A 23,880-nucleotide genomic window follows, 5' to 3' on the forward strand; every position below is an offset into this window, starting at 1 on the left:
TCCTGGGGGCATCAGGCACAGCATGGCCAGCTGGACAAGGGAGGGGATTGTCCTGCTCTGCTTTGAGCTGGGGCGGCCTCACCTCTGGTGCAGGGGGCAGTTTTGGGTGCCACAGTATAAAAAAAAGACATAAAGGTATTAGAAAGCATCCAAAGCAGGGCCACGAGGATGAAGGGTGTTGAGAGGAAGCCGTGTGAGGAGTGGCTGAGGTCACTTGGGCTGTTCAGCCTTGAGGAGCCTGAGGGGAAACCTTATTATGGTTCTCCAGGTTCCTCATGAGGGACAGACACTGATCTCTTCTCTCTGGTGATGAGTGATAGGACCCAAGAGAATGGCCTGAAGCCGTATCAGGGGAGGCTTAAGCTGGATAGCAAAGTTCTTTACCGAAGGGCGGTCAGGCACTGAACAGGCTCCCCAGGGAAGTAGTCACAGCACCAAGCCTGACAGAGTTCCAGCATCTGGAGAACGCTCTAAGACAAGGGGTGTGATACTTGGGGCTGTCCTGTGTAGGGGCAGGAGCTGGACTTCGATGATCCTTGTGGGCCTCTTCCAGCTCAGGATATTCTGTGATTCTGCGGGATTCTGTGTGTTTCCCCTGACTCGGCTGCCCCGTGGAGCGCTGCCACCCCGGCAGGGCGCACCCCGGCCCCGCTGTCCCGTTCCCGCTGTCCCGTTCCCTCTGTGCCGCTGTCCCGTTCCCGCTGTCCCGTTCCCTCTGTGCCGCTGTCCCGTTCCCGCTGTCCCGTTCCCTCTGTGCCGCTGTCCCGTTCCCGCTGTCCCGTTCCCTCTGTCCCGCTGTCCCGTTCCCGCTGTCCCGCTGTCCCGCTCCCGCTCTCCCGTTCCCTCTGTCCCGCTGTCCCGCTCCCGCTCTCCCGTTCCCGCTGTCCCGCTGTCCCGCTCCCGCTCTCCCGCTCTCCCGTTCCCTCTGTCCCGCTGTCCCGCTGTCCCGTTCCCGCTGTCCCGTTCCCGCTGCCCCGCTGTCCCGTTCCCGCTGTCCCTCCCCGTTCCCGCTGTCCCGCTGTCCCGCTGTCCCGTTCCCGCTGTCCCTCCCCGTTCCCGCTGTCCCGTTCCCGCTGTCCCGCTGTCCCGTTCCCGCTGTCCCTCCCCGTTCCCGCTGTCCCGCTGTCCCGCTCCCGCTGTCCCGCTGTCCCGCTGTCCCGTTCCCGCTGTCCCTCTGTCCCGCTGTCCCGTTCCCGCTGTCCCGTTCCCGCTGTCCCTCCCCGTTCCCGCTGTCCCGCTGTCCCGCTGTCCCGTTCCCGCTGTCCCGTTCCCGCTGTCCCGCTGTCCCGCTGTCCCGCTGTCCCGCTCCCGCTGTCCCGCTGTCCCGCTGTCCCGTTCCCGCTGTCCCTCCCCGTTCCCGCTGTCCCGCTGTCCCGCTGTCCCGTTCCCGCTGTCCCGCTGTCCCGCTGTCCCGCTGTCCCGCTGTCCCGTTCCCGCTGTCCCGCTGTCCCGCTGTCCCGCTGTCCCGTTCCCGCTGCCCCGCTGTCCCGCTGTCCCGTTCCCGCTGTCCCGCTGTCCCGTTCCCGCTGTCCCGCTGTCCCGTTCCTTCTGTCCCGCTGTCCCGTTCCCTCTGTCCCGCTGTCCCGTTCCCTCTGTCCCGCTGTCCCGTTCCCGCTGTCCCGCTGTCCCGCTGTCCCGCTGTCCCGCTCCCGCGGCAGCCCGTGACGCCACCGCGGCGCGGCCGCTCTGGAGTCGCGTTTCCCTCCGCGCGGCATTGTGGGAGTGCGGGAAGGGGCCGCCGGGGAAGATGGCGGCGCAGGGGAGAGCCCGGGCGGGCGGCGGCGAGGAGCAGCGGGGGTCTGGGCGCTCCGAGGCGGAGCTGTTGCTGCTGCACCCGGAGCTGCTCTCGGAGGAATTCCTGCGGCTCACCCTGGAGCAGGTGCGAACGGGGCGCCGGGCCGGGCGGAGCGGCGGCCCCCGAGGCGGGGCGAAGAGAGGCACGGCGCTCAGGGAAGAGCAGGCGCCAAGTCGGTGCTTGGACACCACGAACTTGCAGAGAGATATACGGGATATGGGAGATGTCTCCGTGTCTGCAAAGGGGCTGTGTTTGAACACCGAGCCTGCTAAAAAGAAATTTGCCCAAATCGAGGCAGTGTCTGCGTACAGTAAAACTGGCTGTGGAAGGATGAGCTTTACACTGTTAGAGTTGCCACGTCCATACCCAGTTTTATCCTGCTCTAGTTGACCCTGCCTTGGCAGGTCGGTTGGACTAGATCATCACCAGAGGTCCCTTTCAACCCTAATAATTCTGTGAGTTAAAGAAATGCAGCCTATGTAATCAGTCAAGCTAATGCTTTAATGCATAAATATTGATATTCAATAGTTGAAAAATAATTGAGCTTGAAAGTCAGTTATAAACAGTCTAGGACCATAAAAAGCTTTAGTTAATGTTGTTTGGAATACTAGTTGCTGCCTTGGTTGAAAATTTCAGGTGCATGAAACAGTAGTAATCAAAGTTTCAGGGTTTTGTATGAGCTCAAAGACTTTTAATATGCTTTTGTCCGTGCAACCTATGTGGACAGGTTTCAGGCCAACACCAAAAGTCATGAAGCCAGAACCGGTAGTGGAAGAGGCTCGACTTGCTCTCAATGACCTCGATTTGTAGGATGTTAGTGGAGTTTTTTTCTCGTCCCAGAAATTTGGCATGAGGTACCAAGAAACACCCACAACCCAATACACTACTAGAAAGAAAATTGGTATTTGAACTGATGGTTCCTAGAATCACAGAATAGTTAGGGTTGGAAGGGACCTCTGGAGATCATCTTGTCCAATCCCCCTGCCAAGGGAGTGTCAGCAAGAGCAGGTGACATGGGAACACATCCAGGTGGGTTTTGAATGTCTCCAGAGAGGGAGAGTCCTTAACCTCCCTGGGGAGCTTGTTCCAGTGCTCTGCCATCTTTAATATAAGGAGGTTCTTCCTCATGTTGGGATGAAACTTATCTCTGTTATTCTTGGGGAATTGGGGAAGATAGCACAGTTCTATGTCTATAAGTTTGATATTTTAGTTGTCTGTTGCTTAGAAATGTGAAAAAGAGTTCTGGTATTGTAGTTGGTTTCAGGGAAGTGTGTTTGCATGAAAACATCAGCCATCAACAGTATGTCTGTCATAACTTTTCCCTTTTTAGGCTGCTATTTTCCTTGGGAAAACTTGCAGTATTTTGGGTAGAGAGAGGCTGCAGGGTTGACTTATGTGGGCGAAGGTGAGTAACTGCCCAGAGCTGGTCACAGCTGGATCCATGTGTTTCACCCTGTTGAAGAAAGCAGCCCATCACACCCAGATTTTGAAGCAGTGTTGCTCATGTCACCTGTGCTCAAATGCACTTAAAGAGCAGCAGACACTGGGGGCAAGAGACTCCAAAGGACACATGAGGAGAGGCACATGAGGAGACGTGAAGAAATGCACTTGCAGGTGGTGGAAAAAGAAACCACTATGCACTGACCAAAACATTCTGTGTTTCATTGCCTCCCTGAAGGGACAGGCTGAGTGTAATCCACACAGAAAATGAAGGAAATTGACAGCAGAAAGGTAGGAGAGCAGGCTGCTGTTGGCAGTGAGCAGTTCATGGCCTCTCCAAACTGATCATCCCAATCACCCCTTTACTTCTGGAACCCTGTCACAGTACAGTGCTTTACAGTGGATTTTGAAATAAGAAATTATGCCACTAGATGGTTGAATGTTGAATTTGTCATAAAAATAACAACTCTTTTTCTGTTCCCCACAGAAAAATATATTAGGTGAAAATGATGTAAAGATGGACAAAGATGGCCTCACCGATCTCTATATTCAACATGCCATTCCCCTGCCTCAGCGTGACTTGCCAAAAAGTAGATGGGGGAGAATGATGGAAAAGAAAAGACAGCAAAATTACTTGAAAAGTGAGAATAAAAGGTAATTTTATTGGGCCAGACTTGGACAAATTAGGAGAATGCATTTAGCTTAATTTTTGCCTGATTAGTGAACCTTGTATAGCTTCTGGATATTGTTGCAAGTTTACAGAGAATGCCGTGTTGGCTTGCCTGTGTCAGAAGTGTTAGATTCTACTACTGCAAAAATAGAAAAAAGGGGAACATAATTTTTTTTTTCTTTTGTCATCTGAATGTTATTAATGTTATCTAGCTTATAGTGCTTCTTCTCACAGAACTGTCTTTCTTATACATCCCCTTTATGTATTGAAAGGCTGCAGTAAGGTTTCCTGGAGCCTTCTCTTCTTCAGGATGAGCAGCCTCCACTCTCAAGCCTTTCCTTATGATCATTTTTATGACCCACCTCTGGAGCTGCTCCATTTTCTTCCTCCAGGGGCTCCAGGTTTGGATGCAGCACTCCAGGTGACGTCTCACCAGAGAAGAGTAGGGGGTGCAGGATCACTTCCCTTGACCTGCTGGCCATATTGCTTTGGACATGTTTGGCTTTCTGGGCTGCAAGCACATGTTGCTGACTCCTGTCCAGCCTCTCATCCACCAGTATCCCCAAGTCCTTCTCAGCAGGGCTACTCTTAATCCCTTCACCCCCAGTCGGTATTGATCCAGAGAATTGGTATTGTTCCTCTATCTCCCCATCCCCCGGTGTGTTGATAATGAGTTACTGGTAGATTTCAAGGTACTTTGTAATGAGGAGAAAGGAAATATTTTTTGTTTCACTGCATAATTGCTAATTAAAAATCATGTTTGCAGTGTTTAAGGTAAGTACTAAAAGCATACCTAACTATTCTTTCTCCTGGGCAGGGGTGGCCTACTCTAGAGTGATGGGTGCATGCTGCAGCAATTTTCTGTGTCTATTTCAAAACTAACATTTGCTTTCTGAAAGAAATACTATGTCTCGTTTTAAAAATCTCTTTACAAATCTTTGTTTGTATTTGCTCAGAAAGCAAAATGTTCTTCAAAAGTTTGTTTTACTGAATCTCTTCATTCAACCTTCCCTCTGCCCAAGACTTTGACATGTGATATGCATGATATGTTCAGCAGTAAATTCTAAGGAAAGGTGGATGGAAATTCCTGCAGTTTTTCAGTATTACAGCTTGTTGATATCTTAAGTCTCTTTTAGCTTTACTGAGGTTTCTAACTGTGAAGAGCTAAACAAATTCCATCAAGTTATTTGGGCTATTTTAGGTGGTTTTTTTTAGTTTTTGGGTGTTTTTTAAAGTTGTGGCAGTGGTTAAAACACCTGTCTTTTGTATGTTTTATTTTCCATGTGCATAAGAGGTTAGAGTACCTCTGTTTACATCTGTGGACTTGAGGATGGAAACATGATGTTAGTGTTTGGGTAGGAAACTGTTAGTGTGCTGAAATAGGTGCAAAAGAGCTTTTTCTCAAAACTGAAAACTGGAGTTTTTAAACAGAAATATTATGTCTCTTAGTGGTGGTTTGGATTTTTCTGTTTGTTAAATCTGCACTTTCAAACACTTCCTCTTCGTCATTCTTGAGCATTGCATTTTTAAAACTCTGAATTCATATAATGTGAGTTATGTTAACTTTGTACTTTATTTTTTTTCCTCAGTAAAGATGTTTTCTGATAATACTGTTTTGATATTAGCTCGATAGTATTGCTTTTCATGAATCAGTGGTTACTAAACTGGCCTGCTCTGACTACACATAGGCTTAAAGGCACAAACTATTAAATAATGTCATTAAATCCGCTTAGGGTTCCTGTTCAAAGAAAACTTATTTTAAAAAGGTGTGGGTTTTTTGCTTAGTGTTTTGATTTCCTAGCTAACAATCTTTTCGACTTACCTTGACATTATTATTTGAGTAAGAGTGGAAACAGGGACATTTAGAAGTATCAGAGTATGAGATGCTGTTCCTGCAGGTAAGGCAGCACACCCTTCCTTAAATACTCATCTTTTAAATACTCCACACTTATTATATCTGTGGTTACTCTAGAATAGCTGCAGTGGTAGAAGCATAGTGCCTTTGGTGTACAGCTATAATTGTCTGTTTAGACAGTTCCAGACACAACTCTTCTTGCTGAGGAGCGCTGGTCCTCAAACAGCCCCCTATGCCTTTTTATTTTCGAAGTGACTTTTATTACTTTTTATTTAAGTATATGCAAATGTATATAAGTATATTTATTTTTATTTAAGTTGGAGCATCTCAGAGTTTAATATTAATATTTTGGGATATATGGTTTTTTAAGGTAGGATAAAATTAATTTTCTCTACTTATGTAATGGATATGCTGTTTTTTGATCATCTAACCTGTTTCTGTGAATTTATGATTTGTATTTTCAGTGTTACAACAGTGGAAGGTTTAAGGAAACGGCCATTAATTGTATTTGATGGGAATTCAACAAGTACAAGCATAAAGGTGAAAAAGACGGAGAACGGAGCTGCCGATCGCCTGAAGCCTCCTCCAGCTGGGAGCACCACCAACACAGTCAGGAGATTATCAGTTCCTTCAAATGCCTCAGCATATGTGTCAGCCTCCAGTTTGTCAGAGGACGCTAAGCTGGGAACAAGGAATAATGAGGCTCAGCAGAACAATATTTCAAAGACTGACAGGAGTGTGTTGACTGGTCTGAAGGTTTACCCTTTGTCTCCAATAGCAGGAACTACTGTTGTGAAGTTAAAGAGGTCTGTTCCAAAAGAGGAATCTGATTTGCCGGTATGTTTGTGCAGTATCTTGTTTTGCAGCTTCTTTTTTATTTAATTGAGATTTATAGGAGCCAAAGTTAGAGCCTTGCAAGAATTTTCAGGATGATTTTATTTTGGAGTCATGGTAGAGTATTTAGAAATGGTGAATGTTTAGAAAAGTGTAGCTAGGTTGGGAAATACCAGAATGAAAGAAATTTGTTCTTGTCAATAGGAAGCTCCTGTGTAGGTAATGGTGCTGAGTGTAGCTGCCAGATGGGGACAAAGAACAGTGGTTACTTTTGACAGTGGTGTGATTACAGGGCTTGTCAATGAGCAAGGAGCAATGGGCTATCTCTTAAAAACATGCCACAATATAGACATAGGTCTTAACACTTGTGTTGTATTCCTTCATGATACAGATGAAAGATTTTTCAAATTTCCACTGGAGTACAGGAATGCCTGGAATAAATCTGGGCTTCAAAGGAAGAAATAGAAATATCTGCTCTCAGTTGAACTGCAGAGGGAGCTTTGGATATACAGTGTGCAGTTACATTGATTAGAATTTTCCTAAGACATGACACTGAACTTTGTTTTCTCAATATTGCCTCATGAGATGCAATAAAACATTCATATTATAATAATATATAAAAATATTAACATATTTTTAAAAAATCCTTTCATAAAAGAATGCAGGTAATCTACTGTGTGGGTTGATACATTCCATCAGATTTCTGTTAAACATGAGTACCAAATGAGTTCCAAAGTGAGTTCCAAATGAGTACCAAAACACATGGCTGCTGTGAAAGACAGCTTTAGCAGCTTTTAAAAGAGTCATGGCTGAGGCTCTGAATGGAATTTATGCTTGAGAGGTGTGTTTCCTAATGCCAGCAGGAACTTAATAAATTCTGTCAATATTTAGAATTCTTCAAGTATTTGTCAGATCTGAAGCTACAGAGCTTTTGAAACTTGCTTGGTATACACCTCACAGCTTCTTTGTATTTAATTTAAATGCTCTGTAGACAATTATGACATTTTTAAGTGCCACTGTATGACTGACACTCAGAAGCTGTGACCTCTGACATTTGACTTTCTACCTTAGCGACAGTTTAGGTTGTTCTAGTTCATATCTGTAAGTTCAGTCATGCCTTGGTTGATGCTGGTGAGACATGTAAAGTGTCTCCAAGCAAGTGACTGTTCTTGACTGTCAAGAAAAATTTAATGAATAGCACAGAACTATCCCTATTATCTTTGGGTCTAATTCCTTTAAACCTTTCAATGGTTGCAGTCCACAGGTTTCCTGTAAATAAACTAACACCAAATGTCTTCTAAAGAGTGATCTCTAGATTGTGCTCCCTGAACCCTCATGTTGCAGTGTCTTCTTGAAAACTCATATACTTGTCTTTACTCTGCTTATATGAACTATCAAAGCTCTAATTTCTCACAATTTTTTTTATTATTATTTTAGATAAAAGTGAATTATTTTACCGCTTCATCTGCCATTGCTTTGCTTTGGGCTTTCTTGATTTTTACAGGTTTCTTTGGGCAGGGGCACTTGAAAGATGAGCTCATCTGAGGTTTTGGCAATTATTTCTCTTCTTTTTATCCAGGTCTTTACAAAGGAAGACCAAATTTTCATATTCTTTTTTTAATGTTTTTTTACTATTGATAAAAGTAAGTTGGTTTCCTAGTTATGTATTTAGGGATTTTTCCTTATACAATTCCATTTCAACAAGTGTTTTAACAAGACAACCTGAAATAACTTCAGAAGTATGTTTTGAAACTCCAATATGTACCGTTTCTAAGATGCATAACTGAAAGAAATTTTTGAATATTTAATAGTATTTAATTGTAGGTTGCTGAAAACCAAAATACGTATATGATTTGCAGGCAGTTAAATTCATTGGTTCTATTTTTTATCTTCACCAGAAAAATTCTGTGATATTTAGTTTTCTCCACAAGATGGCAATAGAAAGCTGTTGTAGCAGCCTGCAGCTGAATACTGGATAGTACTAGATTGAAATATGCCAGATTAATGACTGACTCCTGTTTGCACAGTATCGCTAAGAATAATTATATATTTTCTTGTATTCCAGAATGACCTAAAGCCTTCAGAAGCAAAGAAGAAAATCCAGCATGTTACATGGCCATGAAGTAGCTAATGGTGCTCAGAACATAAATATTACTTCCGTATTTTCAAATAGATAGGTCATATTTAAACAGTTTAAATAAAATTATTTTAAAATTTACAGACTTACTGAGATTCAGATTGCTGTGAAGTTTTAACAAGTTTAACAACTCCCTGTTGTAAAGCTGGAGTCACTATCACCAGTCACCTTAAAAGTATCCACTCTTGTACACCAAGTAGTTAATTACTTCTTTAAAAGGTGGTGATATTACTCTAAACTAAACCCTCCACTCTTAGTTTTCAAGATTATTATAGTTCATCTCCTCCATGTCACTGTGATTCACACATTGTTTCACTAAGATTCAGTTTTATTCCACGTCTGATTAAATAGTTAAAATAGGTATTGAAATTTATAGTGATCCCTAGAGCCTATTTGGCTTTAAAAAGGTAATTAATTTAGGTGAGAAAGACGATCATTCTGCTGATAAGATAGTCTACAGAATTTTTTTTCTTTTTTGTTGCACAAGAGTGTAGAATTTGCAGTGCAAGTTAGGTTGGTAATAAGAGATGAACTATTTTAACAGCATTACTTCAAATTGAAGTTTCTCTTGATATATGAAACAAGGAATGCACAGATGGAAATATATGACTAGACTGTTTGATATGAAACTTCGAGAGGAAGTAGTGAATGGATTAGTGCCATGTTCTCTTAAGTACACAGGCATATTTTTTACATGCATAAATGTGAAAATGTGCCAGTGTAGGAAATTTGATTGTTTTCTGGTTACAATCATGCTTATTTATAAAATATGGGGAAAACCAATGGAATGCAGGCCAGTGCTTTCTCAGCCTAAAGACAGTTGAAGAGGGATGTGGATAGCAAGACAGAAGTACCTTGAGAGCATTAACACATGTAATGGTGCTCTAGAAGAAACGCCACAAACCTGTTTTCCCTTCCTTTGATAATTTAAGATGCATTTTGGTTTTCTGTGAAATTTGGTGTCTCATCTGGATTATTGGTCGTGCCTTACAGGGCAAAAATCCAGTTAAGTTGATGGAAACATATTTGTTAAAACTCATTGGCTCAGGGTGAAGCCAGTTTAGATCAGTTTTAGATACGGATGGTAACTAAGAATAATAAGAATGCTCCCAGACTTGGTAAAAAAAAAAAGAATCAACTTCTGAATCCACTTAGTTAACCCAGTAAAAGAAGTTTAGTAGTGATATGAAAGCTTGTTTACATTTTTAACATTGGTTTATATTGAAACCAAAAACTGTAGCTTAGTTCTTTACAGAAGTTTTCCATTCACTGTTACGATGTAAAAGGCACTTCTCGAATGCTGTAAAATGGTAAGAATGTGTGTTTTGAAATGTGCTCTTTCCCTTTTACTAAACACTTGTGCAGTTTTTGTACTTGAGTACAGCAAAATTTAACGTAATGTACATTTTTTATGTAAAGACTTGTCTTTTAAGTAGCCTTATCCTATTTAAATAAATTGAATTAAAAGCAAACTAAACAGTGCTGCCTTGTTTTTGTGATGTAATTAAGCTTATTCATTTTATACAGTTATATTTCAGTGGACTTGACGTAATCAGCATTTTAAGGGTAAAAGGGTCAGTAGCTGTTTGCAGCTGTAGCAGCAGTTAGTATCACATGAAGTGCTGGTTTTTGCACTTGTGTAAGGGTCTGATGGGAATTCTGTTTTGTGGCTGGCTTCTTGTCAGTGGTCTAGAGTCTAGGATGTATTTTGTGTAGTTCCAGTTCCTAGGAGCATGTGTGTGTTGGTATGTGTTAAGGAGGGATATGCAGAACTGCACTGGAATAATAGCATCATGCTGTTCTTGTATGGTAGCAGTCCTGTTTCCAGGCTGGGATGCTTTCCAGCCTTGCATGTTTCACTTACCTTTGCCCAAAGCTGGGGCCTTTTTGCTATGTTGTAGCACTTGGGAGGCGAGGTGCACCTGTGCTGCTCCTTCTGCCTTCTTAGAATCATCAAGGTTGGGAAAAACTTCCAAGATCATCAAGTCAAATCTTCAACTGAGTTCCACATGCACACTAAGTTGTATCACAAAGCACCATGTCTACATGTTTTTTGAGCACTTCCAGGGATGGTGGGTGACTCCACCATTGCCTGGGAGCCTGTTCCATTGCTTTACCACATCCCATCAAGCAAATTTTCCTAATATATGGCCTGAACTTCCCTTGTCAAAATTGGAGCTGTTTCCCTTTGTCTTATTGCAAGCTGCCTGAGAGAGGAAGCCAAGCCCCACCTTTCCATGGTTTCCTTTCAGGCAGTTGTAGAGAGCAGTATGGTCTCACCTCAGCTTCTTTTCTCCAGACTAAGCAACTCCCAGCTTCAGCCCCTTCACCAGCTCCATTGCCCTTCTCTGGACACACTCCAGCATCTCTGTCCTGCTTGTAGTGAGGGTCCTAAAACTGAGCACATGACTCAAGATGTGGCCCCTCATCAGTGCCAAGTACAGGGGCACTACCCCTTTAGCTCAAAGGAATTTTTCTTCTCTCAGCAAAGTATTGGAGCAGAGCTGCAGTGTGCTGGGGCATTGGCAGACCCCTGAGGAGAGAGGGAGGTGTTTGCCCTCCTTTCAGAGGTGTGGCTAAAGGGATTTTTGTAGCTATTTGCTACAGCTTTCATCATAGAACGAAATCACCAAGGGATAGAAGTTATTCACTGAGTTCTGATTAGCGCAGTGTGCACTTCAAAAATGTCAGCCAGCCAAGTTCTTCAAATGGTGTGCAATAAACCCACCTGATCTGCTATGTCTATTTAGATGGTTGGATTAATGAGAGGGGAATGACCTGTGGGCACTTTGCAATTAGTACCAAGAGACAAACTCCAGAGTAGTGGCAGAAACTAGGAGCAAACTTTCCCTACCCAATAGCACACAGACTAAGTATATTCCTAAATCTTAATTTCATATCTGAAGATTCCTGTTGGAGGTATGACATATTTCTTTTCTCCTTTTTCTGAACACAAATGAATTTCATCTGGAAGGTGTACTGGGACTGTGCATTGCATAACATGGACATGTTTCTTGCAGTTTGCTTTGGGAAAAGGTTTATCTTCCTTTGTATTATTTCCTTTTGATGTTGCTGTCCTGCCAGCATGCTGTTGCTGACAGTTGCTGTGGCAAATGTAGCAGAAATTATGGTGCAACGAAGAGTATTATGTATCCCAATACAGAAAAAAATTAAAGCATGCCCTGCTATAGAAGTTAAACTTTTGATTTTCACAAAGATAGATGGATATCTTTTGAGTTATCTTGACCTCCTTGCTTGCTGAGAAGAAAAATATTTTGGGCTTGAGTTTAGAGCCTATGAACACATTTTTATCAGCTGCAGTCAGTACAGTGTGTGTTTTCACACACTTGTTCATTATTGCTGGTAGTTTTCCCACTGACTTCAATTAGTTAAAGACTCTGTTGTACAGCAGGGCCCTTCTGAGAATTGTCTTAACTTCACACCCCAAAAAATTGGGTGCAAAAAGGGATGTGTTTGTATGTATTGTTTTTCTTCAGAATGTGAAAACATTTTTGTAAATATTATGTAAATACAATTAAGCCACAATTGCAGTTTTGTTTTAAACATTTTATTTTGAAAAATACAATGTGCAGTGTAATGTCAACTAACTGTAATACTGACACTGTTGATCAGAACTTGTACTTCACACAATGACCAGCTAGACATGCAATAAAATATGTACCTGTCATGAAGCACTCCCATTTCCACTGTTTCATCATTATCTCTTTATGGCATGTCACAAATCCATGTACATTGAAACACACTACTTTTGCAGTCTTTCTACAAACTTGACAGCACACACTTGTCACACAGCTCAAGAACACTGTGGTTACACCAGCCTTATTGGAATTGAATAGCCTTTGCCATTGATTTCAGTGGGCAGAAGGCTTCACCCTATATATCCACCTATAAATGTACTGTGTGTGGCCATTGTTATCCTTGACCTGTATCACTTCCTTCTAACTGGAATATTTTTTAGGAAAAAAGTTCTTAAAAATGCTATGTTATGTCAAAAACAGCCAAATAGTTTTACATCATGAGTTTTGCATTACTTTTTGTTATTGGTAGAAATCTTAAATGCTGACATTGCTATTAGAGACTCTCAAGCTGTTTTCCCTCCAGATTTGGAGAGTATAAAGAAAAAGGTTAAGAAATGTTAGGTACAGTGAGACACAGAGTGGCAAAGCTAGCTCTGAACATCCACATATTTCAGACTATATATTGTGAGCACGGCTTTCCTCCCTTCTTTCTCACCTCTTTGTTTGAGCTTTAAATATCCTTTCCACATTCAGGGCAAAGGATGTCATCCCTTTCTGTGAGGAAGCCACGACCCACCAATGAAAGGGAGCACTTCTTACAGTTAAAGCAATCATTATGCCACTGCCGTTCTTCAAAAGAGATGTACTTGGTTCCTCCGAGTCCTGTTTGAAAAGCAAAATCGTTCTGTTACAAGAAAACAGTAGCAGGTCAGCCATCAGGTCACGCAGACTGACACCGAGATCTGACATACAGCAGTGAAAAATGCCATTGTGACCAATCTGTTTGTTGCTGTGCTAATTTCACTGATTCTGTAGTGACTAATATTTTCATCCTCAAATACTTCTGTTGCTTTCAGCAAAGTTAATGAGCAAGGCTGTTATCCCTAGTGATAATGGCAGAAATGAACTTCCGAGGGATGGCCCTGCAAAATGCAGAAGAAAAGCAAAGCACCTGCCTCTGAACAGAATTCTGGCAGTTTTTTACAGAATGTCTTATGGCGCTGGACTATGTTAATTTATGGTTTTTATAGGTGCATTTAGATAATTAAAAAATAAATCTGTCATGTGTCATGACTTGATTCATAGCTCTGAAGGAAGAATACCTCAGGAAAAGAAGCAGGTTAGTAAAAAGCCATTCCAGAGTTTGAGGCTATGGCAGTTATCATCAGGTTGATACTTATAAAATATGTATTCATGTATTGAAGTTGTACAAAAGAAAAAAAAAAGAAAAAATGTCTTTTAGTAGTAATTATCTTTTGCTTAACCTCAAAAATTACTAGCTGGAGTTCCATGAAAAAATTTAGTTGGGCATTTGTTGTGCCAGGTTTATACCTCAAATTTTAGCTTTTATATTCTTCAGATTCTGTGCTGCTTTAGTGTGTGGGTCTGAGCTTCATATTAGGAGATAGTAAGCTCTCTTCATAAAGTAGGTAGACAAAACAATTCCTTTTCTAGCTTGGGACCAAGGACAACCAATCCAGATCTCAGGCCCAAGTGCATTAACAACAGCAGACCGAAGAGAGAAAAACAAGAAGGATTGACTTCATGGGCTAAAGCTGTAATTGGACAATTAGCTTTAATATGCTCATAGACCAAAACTTATAAAAGTGTGAGATCCCATGACCAGTAGTCCATTTTGTGACCATTTTAGGTTCACCTGGGGTGTCGCTCTGGCTGAGCTCTTGTGCTGCCCAAAGCAGATCTATTGAGGCCTCCTAATAGATACCTACTTTAACTCCATCTAGTTTCTGTTCTAAGTCAGCCTTCACAAGGCATCAAGGTCAGACTTTGTTTAGTTTTGCCTTTAGTAGCAATGCAATACACAAAACTGCCATGAATGTAAAAGCCATGAGAGACCTACCACTGATTGGGTTTGTGCATCCAGCACACTTTTTGGCATAGAGGTTGCAGAAGCAGCTCAAGCAGTATGCAAACTCATCCCTGGAGGTAAAGCGCTGTCCAGACAACTGCTTCTTGCATGCAGTACACACAAAGCACTCCTTATGCCATGGCTGCTCCCGGTAGGTAACACCTCCTGTGGTGATAGCCTGTTTTAGGAAAAAAAAAAAAAAGACAAAAAAGTGTTTTCTTAAGAGTGGCATGTTTGTATTTTGATTTGGTAAAGAAGAAGGATGATGATTTTTATTTTGTGGGTGGGAGGAGGGGAAGAAGGCTTAGCAACAGCAAGATTATAATTTTGCTTGGAGTTGACTTGAGAAAATCATGAGAGTGTTTTATTGTCATTTTTTTATTTATAAAAAGAAGCTCTATGCTAGAAGTGCTTTATTCTGCATGTGTTGTAAAATATCGCTCTCAATTGTACTCTGTTTTTCAAGCTACTCTTTGTATGTTGCTTTTTGTATGCATGTACTAGATTCTGTCTCATCACTGTTCATTCACCTGTGCTTTTTTTCATGGTGGAAGAATTACCTAATGTGTTTCAACTTCGCTGTTACTTTCTTTGGGAAAGACTGGTTTATTTCATATTTTAGATGAAGTATTTACTTTCTGCTTCTCCTTTGTCAGGGAGTTTTCTCTTACAAGTAAGTGGAACTGAATTTATATAATCTCTTAAAACCAGTTAATTCTTAATATTTTTGCACATATAAAAATGAGATATTCTGCCTATTTGGATATGAAATGGGATGGACTTAAATTCCTTAAGCAAAAATAAGAGCACTACCTCCTTGCACTGGACACATTGCATGGCGAACTGCTTTTCATAGCAGGGTACACAAAAGTTTTGATTGTCCTTAGGGATGAAGCTCTTTGTCCCAATAGGCTGCTGGCAGTGGCAGCAGATAAAGCAGGTCTCGTGCCAGCTGTTGCCCTTGTATTCCATCTTTCGAGTACCTGTAACGACACCAGAGCATCAAGTGAACTCCTGGATGAGATAGATGCAGTTTGTAGCTCTTGTTTGCCTGGCAGCTGTCTATCAGAAAAGAAGAATTGCAGCTGTGAGCTATTTAATGTTCCTACCAGCTTTGCATGACATTTGGTACCATTTTAGGTTTTTGGAGATTTTTTCTGCAAAGAAGAGAAATGTTTATTGCAAATAGCTACAGCCTAGAGCAGCTCTGTATGGTATTATTAAGCAAATAACTAATTCCAACGCACAGGAAGATTCAAAGGAATTGGACAGACACCAATATAAGCTGCTGCTACTGCTGAGTGGAGTTCAGGCCATTCTCCATTAAAGACTGACCTCATTCATTCCCCATCTGTTTTGTATCTTTTTCAAATAGCAGCAAGAAACCTGGTCAAGTACAGACCCATAGAATGATTTGGGCTAGAAGACATCTTAAAAATCATATAGTTTTAAACTCCCTGCCATGCACAGGGACACCTCTCACTAGACCGGGTTCTCAGGGCCTGATCCAACCTGGCTTTGAACCCTGCCAAGGGTGGGGCATGCAATTCCTGGCAAGCACCTTGACTCCCTTTCCCAATGAAATACAGTCTCTGTCTGAGACAAAGGATTATTTCATATCTGCTCAGGGGCTTTTTTCTTGTTCTCATTGAGGTGTATTATAAGTTTGCAATTGTTTCCAGCTCAACAGAACATATCCTAAATGTTTTTCTGCTTCTTGAACCTTTCAGTAAGGAAACAGCTTTCTCTTTGTTTTCAGTTGAATTGAAAATATGGTTGAAGTGTGTAATTTAAACACTCCTTTTATTGGAAAGCAGGAGAATGGTATGGTAGTTAGAAAAGAAATGCACTTCTCTAGAACAAAGTTTTAGGGTTCAGATAGTGTTCTTTGCAGGTTCAGTCCACTGTATGGGTGATGGACTCTGAACCCTTCCAGGAAATTGGAGATGCCCTATTATATAGATAAATTTATTTGCACATGGTATGATTTCCTATGTTTCCACTTTGAGTTACAATATTTGATACTGGCCAGAAGGGTAAACAAACAAATGTTGTTCCTACAGTTCTGCATCACTCTTGGAGCCTGTAACAGCAAACATGAAGTCAAATACTTGGAAAACTGACAAGCCAATCGAGTTGGCTAATGATGAAGAACCACATTAATGCCTTTGATGCCCTATTACTGCAGGGTGAAGTTTTACTATTTTCCCCTTTCTCATGCATTAATTCATCTTTGTTTACTAGTTGCATATTTTTCTTCTTTTATGATCTCATTAAATTCTGCTGAGAGGCATACTTCAGGATTTATTTGGTGGTTTGATTTTTTTTTTTTAATTGACTTTCATTAGTAGTAAGTGAACTGTTAATTATCTTTCTTTCTGATGCTTACATTCTTGAATATTTTTGTTCCATTTTATTAACAGACACCTTCTAAAAATTATGCCCTGTTTATGCCGGTAACTTTCTATATCATGTCAAGGAGCAAATAAATCAGTCTTTCAAAGAATACTATTCTGGAAAAAGAAGACCTGTAAAATTTTTTTAATAGTCTAGAATTTTTACATTTGCAGCTGTGCTCTCTTTGGGATGGTGTTGTCATTGAAACTCAAAGCAGGGAGAGCCCTGTTTTGTTAGCTGCTAGACTGAAGTCAGTGTGAGTTGGATTTGCAGAAGGACTGAAAGAACAAGTTTGCAATCACTTAAATAGGCACCTCATGGTAAAGTTTCCACGGCTGGGACAGGAGCACTCCTTGCTGGGTTAGGAACTGGCTGGATGGCCGAGCCCAGCGAGTGCTGGTGAATGGTGCTGCATCCAGCTGGGGCCAGCCACCAGTGGTGTCCCTCTGGGTCTGTGATGGTGCCAGCTCTGTTCAATATCTTTACTGACAACATGCATGAGGGATTGAGTCTTTCATTTGTAAATTTGCCTATGACACTAAGCTGGGATCATGTGTCTATCTATCGGAAGGTAGGAGGGCTCTGCAGAGACACCTGGAATGGTTGGATGGATGGGCAGAGTCCAATAAAATTAAGTTTAATAAGTCCAAGTGCTGAGTTCTACATTTTGGCCACAATAACCCCCTGCAACATTATTGGCTGGGGATGGTGTGGCTGAACAGTGCTCAGGTGGAAAAGGATCTGAGGGTGCTGGTGTACAGCCGGCTGAACATGAGCCAGCAGTGTGCCCTGGTGGCCAAGAAGGCCAAGGGCATCCTGGCCTGTGTCAGGAATGGTGTGGCCAGCAGGAGCAGGGGGCTCATCCTTCCCCTGTACTCAGCACTGGTGGGGCCTCACCTGGAGTGCTGTGTCCAGTTCTGGCCCCTCAGTTTGGGAAGGACCCTGAGACACCTGAGCACATCCAGAGGAGGCACCGAGGCTGGTGAGGGGCTTGGAACACAAACCCTGTGAGGAACGAGTGAGGGAGCTGGGGGTGTTTAGCCTGGAGAAAAGGAGACTCAGGGTGACCTTATCACTCTCTACAACTCCCTGAAAGGTGGCTGTGGTCAGGTGGGGGTTGGTCTCTGTCTCCAGGCAGCACCTGACAGAATGAGACGAGACAGCCTTAAGCTGCACCAAGGGAAATAGAGGTTGGATATTAGGAAAAAGTGTTTTATGAAAAGAGTGATAAAGTACTGGAATTATCTGCCCTGGGAGGTGGTGAGTCACCATCCCTGGATGTATTTAAAGAAAGACTGGATGTGGCACTCAGTGCCATGGTTTAGTGGAGGTGTTAGGGCATAGGTTGGACTCGATGATCTTGAAGGTCTCTTCTAACCTTGTGATTCTGTGTGATTCTGTGATTCTGTGATCTACATTTTACATTTGGTGGTTCAAAGCAAAAGGCAAGTTTAGCACTAACAGTCTCCACAAGGGATATCAAATAATTTGCTGGTTCTTTCAAAATAAATTATCCTTTCACTGGTGACCATACTCCTCTGCTGTAGCTCCTGTACTACCACAGTGTGCTGTGTAAGTAGGAAAAACATGGTGAATGTACTGCTCTTCCAGTGTTGTGACATCTCAGCTACCTTGGGTAAGCAGCTAAAGACCAGTGCACAGTTGCAAAACTTACAAAAATTAATTTCTTCTCTTCTGGGTTAAAGGAGAAGCAGGGATTCCGTGTCACTGAATCCAGCCTCCATTACTACATATCAATATATAGCTGGTATAATAGACTAAAATAGATCCATTCAGTAAATCACTGATAATGGTAATGAATCTGATGAGCAGTACTAAATATATATACACATAACATTATAGAATCACAGATTCATAGAACAGTTTTGGTTGAAAGAAACCTTTAAAGATCATTGAGTCCTGGGCTTTTGCAGTAAGCAGGGACATCTTCATCTTGATCAGGTTGCTCAGAATCCCATCCAAACTGACCTTGAATTTTTCCAGGCATGGGGAATCCACCACATCTCTGGGAAACCTGTTTCAGTATTTTACCTTACCCCTTCATTGTAGGAAACATATTCCTTATACTAATCTAAATAAACTCTCTCTTACTTTAAAAAAAGTTACACTTTGTTCTATTGCAACAGGCCCTGCTGAAAAGTTTGTCCCCAACTTTGTTACAGTTCCTCTTTCAGGTACTGAAAGGCTGCAAACAGGTTTCCCCGCAGCCTTCTCCAGGCTGAACAATCCCAGCTCTGTCAGCTTGTCTTAATAAGCAAAGTGTTTCAGCCCTCTTTGTGGCCCTCCTCTGGACCTCCTCCAACAGTTCCACGTTCTTCTTATGGTGGGGTTCCCAGAGCTGGATGCAGCACTCCATGTGGGATCTCTCAACAGCAAAGTTAAGGGACAGAATCACTTCCTTTGACCTGCTGCCCACACTTCTTTGGATGCAGCTCAGGATACAACTAGCTTTTTGGGATGTGAATGGACTTCCTGAGTCATGTAATTCCAGCTTTAAAACTAGCCCTTGGTATTCCCAAGCATGTCAGTTTTTATTTGTGTGTCAGCAAAATGGGTGTACATGGAAAAATAGGAGATGTTTAAACTCAGAATAGAAAGGGCCGTCTGCTTTTAAATATCGTTGTTCTATTTCATCATCAAGCCTTAATTTTTACACCCAGGAGAAAACTGTTGTGGTTTCTTCTTTTTGTCTGACCAATCTCAGAACCAACTGACAAAGTAACTAATAATCATTATGGAGTGTGTACGAGGACTCTTCAAATTGCCTTTTAATTTTTTATTTCTGCACTGATAGCACTTCAGCTTTAAAGCCCTCAAATCATCACAGAATGGTATAGTATTGTGAGCAGACCAGGTTTTAGCAATCTATTACTATAACCTCATGTTTCTTGTTGAAAAAAAAAATAGCTCTTTCCTATTCCTTCATATCTTTGTACTCAAGAAAGACTCAGAGGCACTTTGACCAATTTTTCATGTGTCTGAGAGAAACTAAATTTTGAGTAATTAGATAAAATTTTCATGTGAATGAGAGTTCTTCCATGAGCCATTATGAACATTACATGTTCTGGTCATGGACATGGCCTAGAATGCATCATCACCAGTTTTTTATGTAGTTCAGCAGGTAGAAACATTTCTCACAAATATTGCTGAGTTTGGGCTTTATATCTAGTCCAAAAAGCGAGCATCCTAACCTGGCATAATAGTCTTCTTGCACTCATTACATTTGGAAGAGTATTCATTGGAGTAGCAGTCAGTACAAAGTAGATGTTCCTCTTTTGCAGCAAAAGGTTTGTCCACCAAGGAATTCTTGCACTGGAAGCAGTGGAAGCAGGTTTCGTGCCAGTGGCGGTCCTTATAAGACAGATCCTGTAGAAATCCAATACCACAGAGTAAGTGGAATGAATAGTTTGCACAACTGGGAGCTTGGAGAATGCAAACACATCCAAATCTGAACTCCAGCCAGGAGCTGGGGTTACTTTGAAGAAAACAAAATGTTCTGACAAAGGCCAACTTATTTTGCTGCAATAACCAAGAGCAGCTCTTGACAACTATGAACCGTTTTTCAGTTCAAGGTAACCCTTTTTGTATGTGACAGGGGAGCAGCTAATTTCACTTAGGTATTTCCTTTGAGAATAAAGCTCCGCTTTTGAGTTGGATTAAAACTTGTTAACCTGATAGGTATGATAGACTTCCCCTATTTGCCTTATCTGTTGCTGGTTTCTAGTTAATTTCATAGATATTTACTCCTGAACAGAAATATTTTTTCCCAATTGCATTCTGGTATTTTTTTGACAGATTTACACCAAGAGTGGAATGAGTCTGATCTCTTTCGGGTTTTTTTCACTACAACAAATTTTTACTGACTCTTGTGTTTTGGTTTACCTATATTTCAGATGTGGATTGTACTGAGAGATACAAGTCCACATTGTACCTGCATCCAGTGATCTAGAGTACTGGCCAAGGGTTTATGTGGACATGTTAGTATTTAAAATACTCTTCACAGTGTCTCCTTTTATTATTTAAAAGAAATAGTCCTTCTAAAAATTGTGACATAAACAGTGGATTGTGCTTTTTAAAATTTAAACTAAGGTGGCCTGTTCATGTAACACTTGAATAATATCTTTGGACTTCAAACAAAATAGAACTTGGATGATTACAAACCCCAAAATATAGATGCTCTGGTCTGGGTTGGGAGTGTGAAAAACTAGAATTGTCATGAATGGGTAGCATAAAAATTCAGCTGCACTAAGTTCTCAGGTTCTAGCTCAAGACCTACTGTGTATTTACTGCAGGCACTAAACTAATCAGGTTAACTGAAGAAAAAGAGCGAGTGGTAGAATAGTGAATTCCAGTTTTATGATGCTTCACACAACTTGTGTGAAGCATCATAAAATGTTCATATCTGATCTGACATAAACTGTACTATGTTAGTCAGTACAGTCACAGGTAACTCCAAATGTACAATCTTATGCTGGAGCAAGATACCACAGCTTTAGATTAACCTAAAATATCATCGTGTCTTTGGAAGCCTTGTTCTCATAAACAGCTAGATGGAAACATCTAGCTCAGCTGATATGCCGTAGCTTGTTAAACTTTAATAATTTCTGTCAAAATTTGACTATGGAATTTAACATTCCTGTTTGGACATCTGTGCTACTCACCTAATTTTTTTTAATCATCGTAAGTAACATTTGATACCCAATGTATTTCATCTCTGAGATTGCACTCTGTGGTAGAATATCTAAGACTTCTACTTCACAGCTTTCAGACAGTTGTTTATTCAGCTCATCTACTCATTTCAGCTAAATTCTTTTGAAACAACACAAATTTCTGACTGTAATATTTTAATCTTCTCTAATAGCAAATGCAAACCAATCTTCTTTGGAAGTTACTTACATTGTTCTTCTCTTTGGGAGAAGTCAAATAGCCTAAATCTGGTCTCATATTTTCAACAGAAAAATACAATATACAAGGCTTTCCAAAATATATGAAATTTGACTTTTAGAAAGTAGAACAACAGATCTGATCTTCTTTCTCTTGTAATATGTATTTTAATTATTTTTCCTCACTACCTGTCATTTCCTGCTTTTGCAATTTCAACAAGCTATTTTTTTAATATCCAAAATTCATGTGGTGATGTATGCTTATGTTATCAATGAAATGATACCCTGAAGAAGGTGCATGCCTTTTAAAAGAGGAGTAATGAAGACAAAGATTAGGTGTCAATGATGAAGGATTTGATCCCTGAATCAGTTATGATGGCAAGATTTTATAGGCAGTAGCTGGGTAGGTGACAATAGCAGATATTTTATCATGATGAAGTCATGAAGCAAAACTACAACAAAAAGTACCCAAGATAAAAAGTGGATTGAATAATCTTTAGCTACTCTGGATTACTATAACAACTGTTGTCATTGGATGTAGAGAGAGTCTAAGATATCTGGCTTTGACAGTAGAATATTAGACTGATGAAATGGGTATTGCTTTCTTTCTCTGACTCTGTCACATTTGAAAGCAAGGAAGCTCAAGGTACTGATGAAATAATTTATGCATCATGAGTGTTCTTGAGTCACTGAAGAGGAGGTCTGGTCTATTTCAGCATGTTTTATATATTACTGGGCCTTTGGTTTGTCTATCTGTTAAGCTGAAAAAACATCAGATTTAGTCTAGGCATATGAATTCTAGTTTCTGCTAGCTGATTGCAACCCAAATAAATCTGTTCCACCAGAAGGTACAAGTGAGGTACAACTAATTCCTGTTGTATTTTCACTTATTTTCATTTTGCCACCCACAAAGATAACTTTGACAAGATAACTGTTAACATTGACAAGATCAAGTTTTACAGTTTCTCCATGGCTCTGTATAATTTTTCTCCATCATGGTTTATTTGGGCTCTAGGGTGGGACTGCATGTGACTTAGAAAAGTTTTTTGTGGTTTTTTAATAAAACTCAGAAGACCCCCTTAGACTAGGGTTACCAGTTAACTGGGTTAAGCTTGGTCTCCTCATACCCTGCACTTATATTGTCTTCTCCTCAGACTTTTTAAGTCTAAGCAAACTGAAGCCATTATGCAGTACCATTTCTCTTGAACAACAGGGTTTCAACTTCTCTGAGTTTCAACAGGGACCCAGGAGGAAGAAGGAGATTCGAGAGCTTATTTCCAGAACAATAACTGTATATGTTGTTCATTGCTTTTTTGACACAATGGTCTTTTCAGAAGATTGAATGGAGAAAATGGGTTACCCCAACTAAATGCCATGCAGATTTTAGCTACACATACCCTGTAGCAAAACACTTAAGTAAGTTAGACTGGCACATACCTGTAAAAGTATGTTGAGAAAAGGTAAAAACAAGTGATATTGTCCTGTACTCAGCTCCTTACATGTGTGAAGAGATATTAAGGTATCCACCTCTTTTACCATTTCACTTTACAACAAGGAGCCTGGGATTCAATAATGAGCTGAGAAAGTGTTGCATATTGGGACAGGGTTTAAATATTAAAATTTGTTTTTCCCTTTCCTGATCATCATTACTGGAAGTTTTGGTTTTTTTTTGTTTAGTTTATACATGAGAATGACCCTTTTGAGCCATTTTTGGCCTGTGTGCTGACACAGTAGCTGTATCTCACAATCCACTCATAATTTAATTTCACAGAGTTTTCACCCCCTTCTGCTTGCCAAAGCCAACTTGTGGACTGCATTAAACACAGGATTACTGAAGGTATTTCCTGTGTTTGAAATGGTTTCTCTACCATAAGATCTGCAAGGAAAGTATTAAAAAAGCCAAAGTCATCTGAAAGTAACCCTTCAGCAGTTAAGCAATTGGGTGCAAGATGTATGGATTTCCAGAAATAAGCATGAAACGGTAGGTGTGTGGTGAACACTCACTAGGGACTTAGCCAATAAAAATACTTTCTTTTTTTTCTAGAAAAGTAAGTTTCTCCCTCAACCTGTTAGCATACGGATAATGTATAATAGGTGTGAGAGAAATGGCATTGTGTTTTCATACTGCCTGCTGGTGCCTCCAACCACTCAGCATATGAAGCTTTTCATTTGTCTGTGAAAGTTTTGTAAGCAGCAGCTGGAAGTGTTTACAGTTAATGA

At 41.1% G+C, this 23,880-nt stretch overlaps 2 protein-coding genes across 11 annotated transcripts in view; one reads left to right on the forward strand and one right to left on the reverse strand.

The window, feature by feature from the left end:
- Positions 1-1,720: 1,720 nt before the first annotated feature.
- On the forward strand, positions 1,721-10,208 carry TSLIG2 (tRNA splicing ligase complex subunit 2). Its single transcript, XM_021538152.3, has 4 exons — positions 1,721-1,879; positions 3,723-3,889; positions 6,225-6,597; positions 8,660-10,208. The coding sequence occupies exons 1-4, from the start codon at positions 1,748-1,750 to the stop codon at positions 8,714-8,716; spliced, it is 729 nt and encodes a 242-aa protein (XP_021393827.2). The 5' UTR covers positions 1,721-1,747; the 3' UTR covers positions 8,717-10,208.
- Positions 10,209-12,283: 2,075 nt separating this feature from the next.
- Positions 12,284-23,880, reverse strand: part of FHL2 (four and a half LIM domains 2) — a 56,519-nt gene continuing 44,922 nt past the window's right edge. For all 10 annotated transcript variants that reach the window (XM_085583208.1, XM_085583224.1, XM_085583229.1 and 7 more), the window contains 4 exons: positions 19,969-20,143; positions 15,173-15,342; positions 14,351-14,537; positions 12,284-13,152 (listed from right to left, as the gene is read on the reverse strand). In XM_085583208.1, coding sequence (XP_085439334.1) covers positions 13,001-13,152; positions 14,351-14,537; positions 15,173-15,342; positions 19,969-20,143 — 684 coding nt within the window. In that variant the 3' untranslated portion in view covers positions 12,284-13,000. The remainder of the gene's footprint in view (positions 13,153-14,350; positions 14,538-15,172; positions 15,343-19,968; positions 20,144-23,880) is intronic.

The sequence above is a fragment of the Lonchura striata genome, chromosome 1 (genome assembly GCF_050655825.1).
Source record: "Lonchura striata isolate lonStrDom1 chromosome 1, ASM5065582v1, whole genome shotgun sequence".
Classification (NCBI taxonomy): domain Eukaryota; kingdom Metazoa; phylum Chordata; class Aves; order Passeriformes; family Estrildidae; genus Lonchura; species Lonchura striata.